Source organism: Ammodytes marinus, assembly GCF_949987685.1.
Source record: "Ammodytes marinus genome assembly, chromosome: 1".
NCBI lineage: Eukaryota > Metazoa > Chordata > Actinopteri > Uranoscopiformes > Ammodytidae > Ammodytes > Ammodytes marinus.
In genome coordinates, this window is record NC_137230.1 from 8,450,955 (window position 1) to 8,467,898 (window position 16,944).

General features: G+C 41.5%; 1 protein-coding gene across 2 annotated transcripts in view; it reads left to right on the forward strand.

Moving 5' to 3' along the window:
* rhpn2 (rhophilin, Rho GTPase binding protein 2) overlaps positions 1-15,286 on the forward strand; it is a 30,171-nt gene extending 14,885 nt beyond the window's left edge. The window contains exons 4-15 of one of the 2 annotated variants that reach the window (XM_080031401.1): positions 1,117-1,192; positions 1,945-2,022; positions 2,679-2,803; positions 3,548-3,714; positions 5,469-5,656; positions 5,764-5,920; positions 7,706-7,825; positions 7,984-8,178; positions 8,581-8,657; positions 11,197-11,343; positions 12,200-12,355; positions 12,945-15,286. In XM_080031401.1, coding sequence (XP_079887527.1) covers positions 1,117-1,192; positions 1,945-2,022; positions 2,679-2,803; positions 3,548-3,714; positions 5,469-5,656; positions 5,764-5,920; positions 7,706-7,825; positions 7,984-8,178; positions 8,581-8,657; positions 11,197-11,343; positions 12,200-12,355; positions 12,945-13,208 — 1,750 coding nt within the window. In that variant the 3' untranslated portion in view covers positions 13,209-15,286. The remainder of the gene's footprint in view (positions 1-1,116; positions 1,193-1,944; positions 2,023-2,678; positions 2,804-3,547; positions 3,715-5,468; positions 5,657-5,763; positions 5,921-7,705; positions 7,826-7,983; positions 8,179-8,580; positions 8,658-11,196; positions 11,344-12,199; positions 12,356-12,944) is intronic. The other variant, XM_080031402.1, reaches the window with a different exon arrangement.
* The last annotated feature ends 1,658 nt before the right edge of the window (positions 15,287-16,944 follow it).

Genomic DNA, 16,944 nt, shown 5'->3' on the forward strand with positions numbered 1-16,944 from the left:
AAAGGCCGTACTGCACCTCTGATCCCTTTTGATGGAGTGAATGCTGATTTAGATTGGTTAGGGATAATAGCATCACGGTGACTTGGTAATGTTGGAGCCAAGTCTTGCCATCACTGCAAGTCCCTAATGAAAAACCTAAATGCCTAGCAAATCCAGAAGCAACACAAGCTTGTTTTTAGAAGGGTGATTTATTTAGTAACACCTCATTCTCCTGCTGCAGTAGGGGGAGGGTTTCTGCTTTTCTCACAGACTCTGTCTGATCAGCAACAGGTACCTGTCAGGCTATATTTCCCTGGCTTTGATAACAAGCTGAACCTGCGTTCCATCTGTCAGCAGCAACGACCTCCTAGTGTTCAGTCAAGCAGAACAACTTCAAGCTATTAAAGCTAACGCTGAGATCAGAAGGGAAGGTAAAGGGAGCCTGCCTTGACTGAGGCGTGAGGAAAGAATGGCTAGCATTACCCAAACAGGAAGGCAATTCTGGGATATTGAATAAACAAAGAGTTGTGAAGTTTTTTTTACAATACAAGGAAACGTGGGGGCCCCCCCATTCACCTTTTAAATCCTAACTCCTTCAGTGTTGAGCTTACTGCACCATCTGTCTAATCCTGACTTCCCCTCTTTGAAATTACACTTAAAGAGTAAGTAAAGATTAGAAGATTAAAATGTATATTTCTCAAGTGACGGAACAGTGTGAGGTGATCAAGTACATACAGTATTATTATCTAGCAGTCTTCTGAATGTTATTGGTGTGTGATATCCATAACAAAGCTTGGTCTGTGGTAAAAGGGAGTTTCTTGTTGATATATTGCACCACACCTAGAGCTGGCTTTTCTTCATCATTAAACTAGGAATCAGTAGACTTACGGTGGAAGTGCTTCTCTGTTTCGCTTACATGAATTGTTTGTGAATCGGATAAGCACTTCATTGTCCCTTTTGTATCTAGTCCTGCTGTATTATGAATTATTAGGGTTTAAGAAGTCATTGTCCTCTGTGCCAACAAGTCTGTGAGCAGGCTATAACAATATATCCTTTCCTTTCATGCTTATTATGTTACTCATAAGATGTCTGATCGTGATATCTCCATTGCTGACATTCTTCATGTTTTGCTTACAGGGAAACGACCAACATTCCCCTCATTGCTCTGGGTCTGAAGGAGACGAAAGAAGTCGACTTCTCCACTTTTTTCAAGGTACAGAAATAAACGACTACTACACCTTTCTCCACTCCCTCCTTACAGCTAATGTGAATCTATAGTCGACATTTTGAATTTCCCATTTGTTGTAATGCAGGAATTATGACGTTAATAATTTTGCCACTTAAACATTAGGTCTAACTTACTCAAGTTAAAGTGCACTATGTAACTTTGGGTGTGTCAGAGAAGTGAACCCTCTCTGAATGTATTTTCTCATAACTGAATAAACAAAGTTTTCTCACATGAAAATTAGATCCCTGGAACACTGCTTGAAGTTAGAAAGCTACCTGAAAAGTTACTGTTAAAGACAAGTAGGAATAGCAATCTTTGGTTGAAACTAACCAACAGGAAAATAAGAACAGGCTTTACAATTCCTTTAATTGGCATGCAACACATATAACTTGGTGTGTCCAAAGGGAATTTATATACAGCAACATTAAAGTCTCCTGTCATGAAGTGTTTGGGTCACATTGTTGTGCCCTGTACACCTACTATATAATCACACCTCAGTCCTACTGACCTCCTGACTCCGACCTCTGGCTGGCTCTGACAGAATGGCAGCTCTCGCCAGCTTACTGTGAGCTGCACAGCTTGCCTTGGCTTCATGTACGCTTATGAAGGATGTGACCTTGGGGAGCAGTTGTGAGAAAGGCTGCCCTTTTTAACTGAAAGCCCCGGAGCACTCTCTCAACAACTGGCCAGCCACATATTGTATTGAGACGCTGAGCTGTATTTTTTTTTTCTCACAGGACTTCATCTTGGAGCACTACAGTGAAGACGGCAACAGTTATGAAGATGAGATTGCTGACCTGATGGACTTGCGACAGGTATTGTACACTTCTACTCTGATCTGATACTGTATTAATTATTATCATTCTACTTCAGCAAGCACCATACAATTCTTTTTTTCATAAGAACTTCTGGAGCTAAAGGGTATTATTCATTACAAAAACATACTTTCTCCACTGCGTCTAATGCTATAAAGGCATGCAGATAGTTTCAGTTTAATTTCCTGAGGTTTTGAGATATTTCTCTCTGGTATTTCTAGCCTCCACCCAAATCCAATGGAGTTGAGTGGATTTAAAATAACATTTCTTTCATTATAGTATGTGGTGCTGAATACATTGGAAAATACATCTGAAAAACAGCAATGCTTCTTTCCAGAACATTGTCCCAGTTTCTTTGCATTATCCCCAGACCATACCGTCAAAAGTCATTCAAATGCAATTATTTTTATGATGCTGAGCGCTTCTTTGTTGTTTTTATGTAGTGGCACAATTAAAGGCAGATGTCTGAAAAAATATCTGTACATAAAAGTAAAGTTATCCATGTAGCCCTATTAGCCAGTTGTAGACGAAAAACAAACAAACAAACAAACAAACAAACAAACAAACAAACAAACAGTACTGTGTTGTGTGGCCTCAACACAAGCAGTTCTCCATTACTGCAGCCTGACTCAGATCTCTGTCCTTTCATGTGCCAGGCTTGCAGAACGCCGAGTCGAAACGACGCCGGGGTGGAACTGCTGGCAAAATACTCCAGCCATCTTCCTTTGATGGAGAGCCGATTCTTCTCCCCAAACCGCCAGACTGGCATCTTCTTCACCTGGTAAACACTAATGACTAACACTTGTATAACTAATTCATGCAAATAAGAAGCAATGGCATTAATATTAATGAACCTGCTGTAAGAGGAATTATCAATAGGACATTGTTAAAATAAAAATTTGGACAAAATAATACGAATGAAAGCAAATGCTGCAAAGGTTTACAGAATAAATAACATTAACCTTATCGTCCTAGCCTTAAGACAGCAAGATAACAGCTGAGTTTACGGCAGTGATAACATGAAAATAAGCAGAACATTAGGCTGTAAAGAAAGCTCTGTGTTATTCAGTCTAGCGGGCCATGAGCCCCTACACTGAGGTTTTCCAAATCCTTTGAGCTTGAACAGCAAAGTCTCAGCCTTGTTTTTTTTACTCCTTTTAAATCCCTGGAGCAGTGGGTATATCTCTACCAGAAGACGCCAGGCTATGCTTCAACTCACAGGAGAGATAAATCAAAAAGGACTGGTTTGAGCCTAGCTTCTAGGTCAGGTCATGCCTCCCTGCTGCATTTTGTACCTGTTAAAAACAAAAGAGGAAATCCCTTTTTAGAGAGGGCAACAGTGGTTCAAATGAGAAGACGTTATCTCAAGTATTATTGTTTATATTTCTGGTTGTATCATTTACATTGTTTATCTATTGGAATTTACTAAACATTATTACGTTTAAAAAAAATCCAATCAGTCATATTGTGATTGTTTTCTACGCAAATGGTGTAAATGGTGACATCTCTGGTCTCATTCCTTCAGGTACGACTCCTTCACTGGGGTGCCGGTATGCCAACAGAACCTGTCCCTGGAGAAGGCCAGCGTCCTCTTCAACATGGCCGCCCTCTACTCTCAGATCGGCACCCGCAGTGATCGACAGACAATAGTGGGCCTGGAGGAGGCTATCGTGTCCTTCCAGAAAGCAGCAGGTAGGAAGAGATAGGATTGATTAACAGGTTTTTATCAGATAATTCCTCTCTTACCAGCCTAGAATTGACCTGTAGTATCACATTCAATATGTAAACATTTTAGAAAAGTCTTAAAACCAGGCTATATTAACAAATAAAAATTGCCAGTTGTGGTGATTCATCCAAAATGAACATGTTTGTTTCTCCTTGCGGACATTTTCTTACAATCTTAGCATGAAAAACGCACACTCTGTTAAAGAAAGCCTACTGTTCTGAGCGCAGCCTTGTTTTCAGAATGGGTGCCAGCCTCCACCCTCCGTGACGGAGAATGAGTGCAGTTGTTTTTCTCTCTGGCTGCGTGTCATGTGGCCGGGCTCCAGAGAAGCACTAGTCATATGAACTGGTTCCTCAACCCTCTGAGGTTTCAGGGAGCTCAGACGAGTCTTGAGAGAGTTATGACTTGGCAGTATGAGGAGTATAGCAGTATAATTACAGCTCTGATCACTCCATGGCTTCAGTTATGTTACTTTGGAAGCTATAATTTAGGCTTGTACTGAGTAAAACAATTAAGCCTTTTATGAGGACCTTTGTCGGGCCAGTGATAAACTAAGCAGGAAGGTGGTAGGCAGAGATGCTAGCTGTAGGAGTGCTGCTGCCTTGGACGCAACATGGTTTTAGAGGATGGGAGGAGCCTACCAACAATGGCAGAACCTTAGAGGAAGACGAGCAAGGCAGCACTCTGTTATTAAGTTGTCTAAAAGTATTTGCTGCCAGGTTTTTAATCTGTAAAATAAGAGGGAGGCGTTCCCAGTTGGAATGCAGATGGTCTCATTGCTTCTATTGAACATGAAAACCAAATTAAAGGCGGTTTGTGTCTTGGCTCAGATTTAAAGATAGCACACAGACATTGATCTTGCTGCTAGCAGTGAACTTTTCCTTCTTACTGAATGCTTTTGAAATGGCAACAGGCGCTAGAGGAGGAAGTAAATGATAGGACGAACTGAATCACTCAACTCCTTTTAAAATATCTGTATAAGAGTGTGTTAGTTATGAGGGCAAATGTACGAGCATTTTGACAAGCCCAATCCATCATTTTGCGGACCAGCATACTACTCCATGCCTTTCCCAAAATAGACTATTGAAGTTTCCCCATGAAGATTCACTTTTGCCCAAATTATTTATTTTACTGTCAGACAACTACTAGGCTAACGGAATGTATTATTACAGCACCTTCTTGAAAATGTTTTTTCCCCATTGAGCTGGGAAAGTCTACGTACCTTGTCTTCCCATGCCATTGTTTTGGCACAAAACCACCCAACTGCTAGCCTGGCACCGCCCGCCTACCTACTTCCGCTCAATATTCATTTCCCTTCAGTAGTCAGTCTGGGTCCGCGCCGTGGTATATTTGCGTGTTTTCTTTTTTACCGGTCCAATCAGTGAACAGAGGGAGTGGCTGAGAACAATGACGTTGAGGTTGTGCGCCAGTTTCAGTTGTAGTCAGAAGCCGGCGCATGACATACGTCACGACCAAACGTCATGCGATTGGTTGGCAGATCCAGAGTAGCACTGGGCAGATCCAATAGTTTTAAACTTCAACAGACACCTGCCTTCAACTGAGTTCACGTTTGTCAATTGAGCGATTCCAGACCTTCGGTAGAAATGCAATGAAGTACGATGGTCTGGTAGGACCAGGCTACCCAACTGCCCCAAACGATTTATAACTGTGACATGATTTTTTGTTTTTGGAGCTGTGCTGACCTCTGGTTCTCCCCCAGGTATCCTGAACCACCTGAAGGAAACCTTCACCCACACTCCCAGCTACGACATGAGTCCAGCCATGGTGAGCATGTTGATCCGGCTGATGCTGGCTCAGGCTCAGGAGTGTCTGTTTGAGAAGACTGCGCTGCCAGGCATCCGAAACCAGTTCTCCCCCCTCATGAAAATGGCCCAGGAGGCCGCAAAGGTGCACACACAATCCTCAGGGCATAAACACACAGTATTCTATCTCATTTGATCTGAATCAGTGCTTTTAAAGTCCCCTCACTAACCCTGTCCTCCTTTTCCCGCCAGGTCTCTGAAATCTACGACCAAGTCCATCAGTCCATGATCCAGGCGCCCATCAAAGACAATGTGCCATTTTTCTGGTCCACCATGTCACAAGTCAAAACCAACCACTATCGCTCCATGGCACACTACTTTGTAGCCTCAGCACTCCTGGACCACCAGTGTAAGAAACACAGTTTATTGAACTATTTTATCTCGTAACTGTGGTTGAAATAGCCACATAAATTACTTCAGTGACTCTCGGTTAACAGGTGGAGTTTGTCAACAAAGTTGTATTTACTTTAGTCTTAAGCAACCTCCACTCCTCCCAGTCCATTAGCACCTCCACTGTTCACGTTGTAATGTAGTTGTTCTATGGTATTACCCTGTTGGCTGTTTGGGTGTAAAACAACTCTCGCGACTTAAACTGTCCGATTTCAAACATCCTGGAAAACCTGATCCTTCTCTTCTAGTGCCACTGGGTTGGCCGAGGTTGGATGGACTGAACCACAGCCAGCCACAATGCTCTTACATAACAGCTATTAAGAGACACACAGACACACACTACATTCTCTCTCTCTCTCTCACTCACTCACTCACTCACTCACTCACTCACTCACTCACTCACTCACTCACTCACTCACTCACTCACTCACTCACTCACTCACTCACTCACTCACTCACTCACTCACTCACTCACTCACTCACTCACTCACTCACTCACTCACTCACTCACTCACTCACTCACTCACTCACTCACACGCACACACGCACACACGCACACACACACCAAAGAAAAAGAGAAGCTAAGTTTCTAGGAGCTTGGTTGCAGGATAGACAAAGAGTGAAGGAGATGGAGTGATGAGTGGATGTTCTGTGGAATGCTGGGGGATTACATTTCTGTAGAATCTCAGTGCCGTCCACATAATGAGGTGGCAGAGAGGGAGTGAACAAAACCCTTCCAGTAGTGCTGTTGCTAATAGTGCTGTAGCCTTCTGCTTTATTTCTTCATGGCTTGTCAGTATTTCTGTCATCGGAACAAACTTCACCACTAATCATTTCGTTTAAAAAATTCTATTCGTTTGTTATCTTCATCTTTATATTGGTCCATCATTCAAAGTCTCCTCGTGTCACAGATTTACATTTTGCACTCTTGTAGCTGTATTGTTTTCATGCTTTACTTTCTTGCTAAACATCAAAAAATTGTAATTGAGGAGAGATCAAACCAGGAAAAACAAATTGAACAAAATACGGAGGCAGATTATATGAAGCTTTACAGTATGCGGTCATAGTTTCGCCCGGTTCTATGAATGGGGCGGGACTGAATAGCGGGACAATGGAGCGAAGCAGCTTTGAGTTTGGCAGCTCATTAACAGATTCCTGTGTGAATGAGGAGAATAGAGCAATTAGCCACAGCAGTGTAGAGAGAGAGAGAGAGAGAGAGAGAGAGAGAGAGAGAGGACACAGGCCAGAGGCAGGAGAGGAGAGGAGGATGACTGCTGGAGTAAACAAATTGAAAACATAAACACTGCTCAACCAATGCTTTATACTGTTTCTATGCAGCAGGACTGTAAAATTGTCATGCTTTACATGTTCCTTTTTCATCTGGCAATGATGGATTTGCATTTTGATTAGTTTCGAAGATAATAAGTGTGTAGTTGTCAAATTCTGTTTAGCGTGTTCTTCTCGACCCGTAAACAGTACTTGTATGTAAGCTTAAGTTAGCATACACTGTAGAATTATTTTGTATGTATCAGATTCATGTACCCGTTTTCATTTTTGCAAAGTGTGCAACAATGTATGTCTATGCGCTGTCCACTGACTTATCTGCATACAGCGCCTTGTCTATCTCACAAGTTCAGGTTTTCTACTGTCATCATGCCATTCATGTTAGCATTGTGTTTTAGTGTTGACTGTAACATTGGTGGTATTTAATTTAACAGTTGTTTTTCCCTCTCTTTATTTGAAGTGAGTCCCAGTGATGATGAGGACCAGCAGGAGAAGACCTTGTCCCAGGTTTATGATAGTCTCCCTGACGGACACTCTCCTCTGGACATCCTGAAAAGTAAAGATGAACGTACACGCATTGGTAAGTGTGGGACATGGAAAGGAAGGCAATAGAAAACAGCAGCGTGCCAACAACACCAGACCTGACTGCCTGTTCTTCTCTGTCCCTCTCTTTTTATCCCCATTTCCTCCCCACTATCTCCTTCCCTATGGCTATGAATCTGTCCATACTTCCCCCAGGTAAAGCACACATTCGTCGGGCCATCCTGGGTCATGAGGAGGCTCTTAGGATCTACAGTCTGTGCCACCATTTGAACAAGCTGGATGTCCTGCAGGACATTCTAAGAGCCAGTCACCAGCGCTCGCTCAACAAGTGCAGCGAAAACGAAAACGAGGACGAGTTCACGGACTACACCGAGGCCCCAGACATCATCTGTGAGTTTGACATTTTTCGGACGAGAATACGACACCACAAGCAATGAATATGTCCTGTTCATGCAAAGATAGGATGAGGGTAATTGTAAAGTTCTTTTGAGTCACTGACTGAGGTGAAAGCTATTCATCCTGAGGTTGACATAGAAACCTCAATGTCACCACAACAAACACTCAACAAATAACACTAGCTAATGCCAATGCGTTCACGTCTCTCAGGAAACAGTTCGTATAAAGACCGCTGTTTATTGTACCACGCCTTCTGCTATCAGATGTGACGACGAGTGACATTTATGACCAGGTTCAGATGATGTAATGTTTACACTGCTTACTAGCATTTGAATGTGGTTAGGACAGTACACACATGTATAATAATACCTATTGTTTCCCCCTTTCTGTCCACAGCTAAAACAGAGCACAGAGCAGAGATGGAGGTGCCCCCGTCCACAAAGGTGAAAGTCAGCGACTTCTTCCAGAGGCTGGTATGTGGGTTACTAATATCCTTCCACTCTTTTGTACATATTGGTTGGTTTATTCATCGAGTGACAGGAAATGACCCTGAAATTGTGTTTTTATTAAACGCACAGTGTCTTTTTTTTGTTATTCCTGAATACGACCAACCAAGGGTGAATTTCCTGGAAGCTTTGGCACATTTGACCAGCACATTCGCATCTGGTTTCCAATGCCTCCTGGACTTTCATCCAAAGCACAAAAATGCTAAACTAACATTATCCACATGGACAGAGAGCACTCTGATCCTGGGTTGATTATCATGGTGTTGGCTGGAAGGGGGGCACTGGCATCCTCTGTCACTAGAAATGAAATATTCTGTTCATGTCCTCTACAAAGAGACATTCAATTGGGAATACGTCATTTCTGGTGAAGAGGTTCCCAGACATTAGGGGGTAAAGGGGTCTCTGTGAATGGGTCCCTCTGTTTTAACCGTTCCCACCTTGCTCTTCATTAACAAGATTCAAATCCCTTTGGATCCACAACGAAATGAGACGGTAAAGTTAAATCTAGCGCAATCTCTCCATACGATTACTACGGTGATCGGGTTAGTGTTACATAGGAGGGATTATCAGGGTTTTTCTTGAGGAGAGATTTTCCCATCAGATAAGAAATGTTTCATGTGAGATCACAGTCTGTTTGTTAAATAGTCAATTCAGTAGTATAAAGTGCAGTCCATGCTTACGATAAATGATGGCTAATGTTGACATTATTAATTGGTTAGTCATTCTGATCAACAGAACTTAACTTAAAAATAACTAATTGCTTTATCATTTAAAACATTTCACAAGTTAAAAGAAAGTTAAACAAAACAACGGAAGGTTACAGCTTCTTAAATATGCTTGCTTACTTAATTAAGAATTTACTGTATTGTAACAGTTTGACAAAATAGTCTATTGTAAGCCATCACTTTTGGCTCCAGTGATCTATGGACGATATATGAAAAGATACATTTCTTAATAAGAAATATTCATTTAAAGCTCCCATATTGTGCAAATGCACTTTTCCGATGTTTTTGAACATAATTATGGGTCTACGGTGTGCCTACAGACTGCCAAAGTATATAAAAAAAGAAAGCTCTCTCCTTTTCTCACTCTCCCCTTTTCTGAAACCCTCCACCTCTTCACCCAATATACTCCAGTCAGAATTCTCCTCGTTTCTGACGTCAAAAACTGGAAAGCCAGAAGCTTCCACTGTGCAGTCCACCCCCCTATTTCTTATTGGTCCACAGCCCCGAGATCCTCTCGAAAAATATTCCTTCACCCCCATGTTATTTGCTTGTTGCTAAGCGACAAGATGCCTGTAGTACGGCAAAACATGATGAATGTTGCATAATCCACTAATTTATCTTAACCACAGCAGCCTCGTTTTTAATAACACAACGGATAGGAAGCTACTTGTGCTTTTTTTCAAACAGTGAAACTGAAATAAATGTTTTTATTGGTATTTTTGCCTGACTGGTATAGCTATTAGCTTTGGGACAAGCATTCAGCTTTTGCCCATAAAAACATATTTCTATTCCCCACACCAGTCTGGAAATGCCTCGTTTTTAATAGGACAAAGGATTGGAAGGTATACTGAAGAAGTCTGACTTTGAAGATAATTTTTTCACTGATTTTAGTGGTATTGTTAGCAGCTAGCTCCCGAGCTAGCTTCGCAGTAGCCACCATCTTTTGCAGCATTTTTATTGTGAACATGCCGTTTCCATTAGCGTGTGGCTGTCAGTGCATCTGTATGAACATAGTATTTCATGTAGACAAGGATAGGTCATGTCAAACTGTTCAAAGTGTGTTACTAGCACTAGACTTGGTTCTTCTCATGGGTAGGCTAAACCTAACTGTGCTAACAGGCTATACGTCTTCATTGTTTACAAACAGACAGAGGGCGAGGCGTATCTGGCTTCCAGACAGGGGGCGGGGGGAGCTCAAAGATTGTATATTTACGAGGGGAGCTGCAGCTCTTTTTAAAAAATAGGCCATTGTGAGATTAGCTGAACATCAGCATAGTACAATAAATTATCTGAAAGTTTTTTTCAGCAAACAATTGAAGAAAAACGTATTGGGGACCACTAAGACCATATAATATGGTGTATAATAGAACCGAAAAGTGTATAATATGGGAGCTTTAAAGAACTGTTACCAGCAACCACAGTCGTGCCGATATATTTTCGGCAAAACAATCTAGTTTGTTAAGAATGCATTTCGTATGAATAATTGTCTAAAGAGTACATTATTGTGACCTGATCTGTTGACAGTGCAAATATGAAAAATTAAAAAACATACAATTTCTGACACCTAAAGGAGCAGGTAAAGGAGATATTGGTCATTCAAATATGACTGTAAACGTGCACCTTTTTAATTTAGTGTTACTTTTTCCTGTTTAACTAGCCTTGAGGACACAAGAATGAATTTGAACAGTAATATAATTATATGACTTACAGATATTGTCCTCTTGAGTTAGTAAAACCTGTGTCCCTATTGACCCTAGCATGCCCACAATGTTTCCACTCAGGGCCCTATGTCAGTCTTCTCAGCTAAGCAGCGGTGGACAGCCCCACGGACAGTACGACTTCACCCAGAGGACACAGACCTGGGCTTCACCCTCAAAGGAGAATCACCGGTCCAGGTGGTTTCATTAGACCCTCTGTGCCAAGCTGCTGTGAGTTGATATCACCTTTCATGCCCTACAATTTAATTGCAGAGCAGAGAAGATTTTTCAGGGGCCATGCTCATTCACGCTCAGCAAATCATACAAACAAAAGCCAAATGCATTAGTCCCTTGATATTAACTCAAAGGTTAACAAGCAGGTGGTGCGAAATCAGCCATGTTTGCACACTGAATATAATTTTCAGAAACCTTCACAGGATTCAGCGTCAAACAGTGTTTGGGGGCGCACTCTCCCTCTAAACAGCCACTCAGGCTGCAAATTTAATTAAGATTTAGGGAGTCTATACTCCCTGCAATCCTTTCTTTGTCTGACAGCTCATTAAGAGGCACTGACAAAGAGCCGACTCTTACTAGGCCCTGCAGGCTAAGCGGAGAAACGGATTACAGTCGTGGGTATTACACAAGTCTAACTAGGCCAAACTCTGTATAACTTTTTAATAATGCATTCACCAGGATTTTTTTTTGTTTTTTTGGAATGGACCAATTATGTTCTGAGTTGTTGACCCGCCTCTTGTGAACACAGATCAAGTTGTCAGACCGAAATAGCTGAGCTTGTGTAGATAAGATGGATTCCAAACAGCATTGAAATATTGTGCTCTGATACACACACACACACCCAACCAATTGCTTTTTTTATTGCTGTTAAAAAAAAAAAAAGTTTGTGACTTTCTGACTTAACCTCAGTATTTGTCTCTGCTGATCCTGGCTGGGTGTTGAAGGAAAAGTAGGTGAACCGGACTCGGCTGCCATTCAAACAAACCTTCAACTGTAAATATTTACTCAGTATCAGGACGTTTCACTGCTCTCTTCTCTAACTAACCCCTGTTATTCCCCATGTCTTTTCCAGGCCGACGGTCTGAAAGAGGCCGATTACATTGTTGCCGTGGGCGACACAGATTGCAAATGGATGGGCGTGGGTGAGGTGATGCGGCTGCTGAAGGACGTGCATGAGGAGGATATTGACATCCAGGTTGTCAGCATGATGGACAGCAACCCACCAATGGTATGCCTTGCCCTTCTTTCCTTGCTTTTAGCTGAGAGAAAAGTTGTCCATCTGGTTTCCTCCAATGACAAATAGTGACAGCAAAATTGCTCTTTGTATCTAGACGGCAAGTAGGAGTTTCACATTGCTCTTTTTAGGTAGACTTTAACAGTGTCCCATGAGAAATAGCTCTTTGGATATGAACAACCCATATTTAGTGAATAAAACAGATGTTTAAACAATCTGACCAGAGAGTAAACTGGCACATTTACAGCAGAGGAGTTCTTAGTATTTGGATTATGTATGAAATGCTTCATGAGCCAGTTCCATAAATATTAAGACAAGGAGCTAAAATAATTCAGGTTTAAGCTCCTCCTCTGTTGGACATACATAGGGAGTGGACAGACTAAGCAACTTTGGGGTTACTCAGGCTGCATTATATGCTATATTATGTATTGTCAATAAGTTGCCCCTGCACATTTCATATGAGGCATGGTTGCTTAACAATAACCTCTCTATGTATGTATTTATTGCTTTATCTGCGTTTAGATTAAACTAACAATGGCTGCCTCCTTCTACTAAATGTCACAATGTCAATCTCTTTCTCCAGCCTACCAAGAGTGCCACCTTCTGTGGGAACCTGCCCAAGACCTACTCCATGATTTGTCTGGCCTTCGATGACGACAAGAGCCCCAAGTCCCGCAAAGTAGCCAAGAAGCCTTCATTCATCAGCTGGGGTCTGAAGAACAAGCTGAAGAGCGCCAGCACCCTCAGCCTTCCCACATCCGACCGCTCCAGCACCCTTCCCTGGAACAAACCCTGTCCCACATTCCCCAGCTCTAGCTCCTACAACAACGACAGTGCCCTCTATTGAGCCATCAGCAGACCTTAGACTGTGTGCAAGCATCAGGCTGGTCGGCATATTAAGCCTAGTGGGGCTCTACACAGTACTGTGCTGTACCTATACGAGACCTGCAATGGCTATGGAACAGTTCCAGTGGTCCTTTGGTGTTTCCACTGGAATACTGAGCAGTAGTTTATGTAGCTTGTATGGCACCAGTGCTATGGGGACATTTCTGCCAGCCACCCCGGAAAGTGGCTGTGCCAAATACTGAATATAGGTGCCTTTTGTTGGTACATGGGCGCCTTCCCAGCACAGTTCAGTATCTGTAGTAAACTGGACTGCACACTAAACATAATGGGAAATCATTGTGTACCATGCCAGTATGTGTACAGCACAGTACAACTGCACAGTGCGACAAAAAAAACATACCAGTTTTCATTCCAGTCTATATATATATATACACATCACTGAAACAGGCCCTTAAGTTAAACTGTCATCTCAGTATGTGTTCTTAAAGAAACACTCCAGGCAAACTGAAGGACAAAGCCAAAAAAAAGTTGTATGAACACACCCAGAGCTGGTTACCACTTGACTGCAAAGGTGGTCATTTTCTAGTGGCCTGAGCGATACCTTGTTAGTTCCATTGTGTGCTGATGTAGCCGTGCACTGTGCAGTTATGTTCTCTGTGTATCCTCAACACATGTCTGTTTCATACATGTGAAGGGTTCTGTCGATGCTACGATATGTGTTGCAATCAGTGGATCAGTTGTGGGGTTTGAAATGCATATATTTTCCAAATCGATATGTAGATGTGATAAACCTCGCTGCAGTATGTTAAACAGTGATTGAAGGAAACACTATTTTGTGCTGTTCAGTTGTTTTTGTATGGGGAAAGTTGATGAATGCAATGTTCTATATGCTGCTACAAAAATAACTACATATATAAATATATACGTATACCTTTTGTTATGAATTCATGTCACTTTCGTATTTGTGAGACACAGCCTTTGAGGATTATTGTTTCTGCTAAGTGCCATGCGTAGAATACAGTGTAAAATGGATCTATTGGTGTTTTAGGCTTTACCAGTCATGCCACATACCAAAATGCCTCCTTGTCCCTGATCTGCCAGAATGAACCATTTACCACCCTGACTCATCTCATGTTCTGGCCTCTCTTTCATCAGTGCTGCTGCTGTCTGGCAGTTTGTCCATTTGTAAGAGAAGAGAAGCACGAGCTGTGTGTCTCTCTGTTAATGTGAATCTTGATGTAGTTAAAGGTCATATTTTCTCCAGAAGGGAAGAATGTTGTCAGACCAATGACACTCCTGCAGCGTACCTGGACAGCCAGTCACCAAACAGTGACTTTGATCAAAGTAGGCTTTATAGTCAGGTTTCTACCATTTGTCTCTATCTGTTTTTAATGAAGTCACATTCCACATTTTACTGACACTTACCTGTGTTGGACTATCTCTTTATCTACAAAGTAGATTCCTAATACACATTTGATAATCAAATTATTTATGTAATAAAATAAAATAAAAAATACACATAAAAATGAATATATATTTACCTGTTAAGTTGTAGATTGTGAATTTTTGCACGTTGGATTTCTTGGTTGGTTTCTTGGAGGAATGTATTTTACTAGCCTTGCTTAATCCTTTGGTGAACTTATATAATGGTACATTTTGTATATGTTAATATATTTTTAAATGTCAATGTTTTTAAACAGCAACACTGAGAAGATGTAACGCTCTTCACTGTCTCCGTTTACCTAATGTCTCAAGTGCCGATTATGCTAAACCACAAAGGAAAATGTCACAATAGGTGTCTAACAAGAATGTGCAGTAATTGATTAATAGAGGCATGTATAGCTAGTTACACCGATGATCCTGTAGACACAACAGATGTATCCATGCATTTAACAGTGCATAGTGATCCTCAATGCCTTGGTGTATGCAGAGGGTTAAAGTACCTGTTTTTCTAAAGGTTTCGGGTTGCCTTTGCTTCTTTATGTGTACTTCTGTGCATAGCCACTGTTGTGTGAATGCTCTTTTTGCTAAGTATTTGTATCATATGTACAAGCTCAAATCTCAATAAAAGGAGGGGGACAAAACACATTTTTCTGGATTCTTTCGAAATATGTTTTTGTGTTTGTGTGTTTGTGTGTATGGCCTATCTCAGAGGTTAAATCTACCAAGCAGGTTGGTGGTGACTGGATTGACTAGACCTCAGTGGAACAACACACACTAAATCAACACTTACGTTTTTTAACTGTCGAGTGTGGCTTGCAGATCATATGACATACTAATCCGCTATGGAAACACAAGGAAACCCCATGTGATTCATATGTAGGCTACCCATCAGACCTTCACTCACCCATTCCATTGATATTATTATTATTATTTTTATTAGGCACTTGCTTATAGCCTGTGTGCTTTTGGGCATTTACCTAAATGAAAAAGACTACTGTGCATAGACGGATTATGAGATAATGGGCCCCTGGGCACAAACTCTTAAAGGGCCCCCCACTCGTCCCTATCCATTCAGGTACACTGACTTTTCCACACAGATACATACAATTAATGGCAAAACATATGAAGGAAATTAGTGTTTCCCACAGGGTTTTGGGATACTGTTGGAGGGACCCTGTACCTTGTTGGGGGGTCCGGGGGCATGCCCCCCCGGATTTTTTTTTACCTTTTTAAAGTAAAATGCATCAATCTGGTGCACTTTGAGAGTACATTTTAGAGGCTATATCAAATCCTGAGATGCAGAAGGAAGATTTTTCTTTAACAGGCAGCACTCTTTACTCTGCAACTGTAAAAACAGTACAGTAGATTGGTCTGCAGACCCATGTTCTATGATGGAGGGGACCATTTCAACAGATAAAGGGTGGATAGCTACTTTTTATGAACAATTTAGAATTCACAAATCGAAAGCTTATTTCTGTATTAGACAGAGCTACTAATGCTGTTGTTTTTAGCTTGCTTTTGTATTTCTCCCCTACTAGTTGAGGGGCCCATGATGATTTCTATCTTGTTAAATTTGAATGAGTATCCTTATATTTAGGCTATTCCTTTTTGGAGCCTGTTATTGACATCAGTGACTGAGCTCTTTGACTATGCGACATGAAAAGTTACTATCACTGGCTAAGGGCTCCCCTGAGCCCTTGGGCCCCTGGGCCTGTGCCCGGTGTGCCCGTGCAGTAATCCACCCCTGCTACTGTGGTTGCTCATCATACATTTAGAGCAAAGTACTAAAGTCAAATTATCTTCAATAGGCTACTTTGATTTATTTAACAGGAAAAGTAAATGTGGATATGGAACCAAATATGTTGAGTTTTGATCAGAGAGCATCCAATACCCAGGAATGGTGGGAGTATGCTACTCCCACCATTCCTGGGCAGCACTTGAGAAAACTCAACTTGCAATTGATAGCTGATTTATAGCCAGACTGAAAATGTCTGTGTTTCTTTTCTATAGGCTATTACAATCATAAAGCATAGAGATTAGATTGATGGATGAATAGTGTCAAAATGTGTTTCCACCATCTGCTCATGCTTTGAAAGTGGTAGCTAATTTGGAATGGAAGGCGGTTCCCCTTTTAGAAATGGGACTCTTTTGGAGAGTTGAAAGTAATTGGTTTGCTAAGTTTCACCTAGGCCTATAGGCTATAAATTGGCCTAAGTGGACTGGTTAAACATCAAGACATCTTAATGTAATGTTCAATTTACAAGTAGGTTATAGGTCTACATTATTAATGAAGG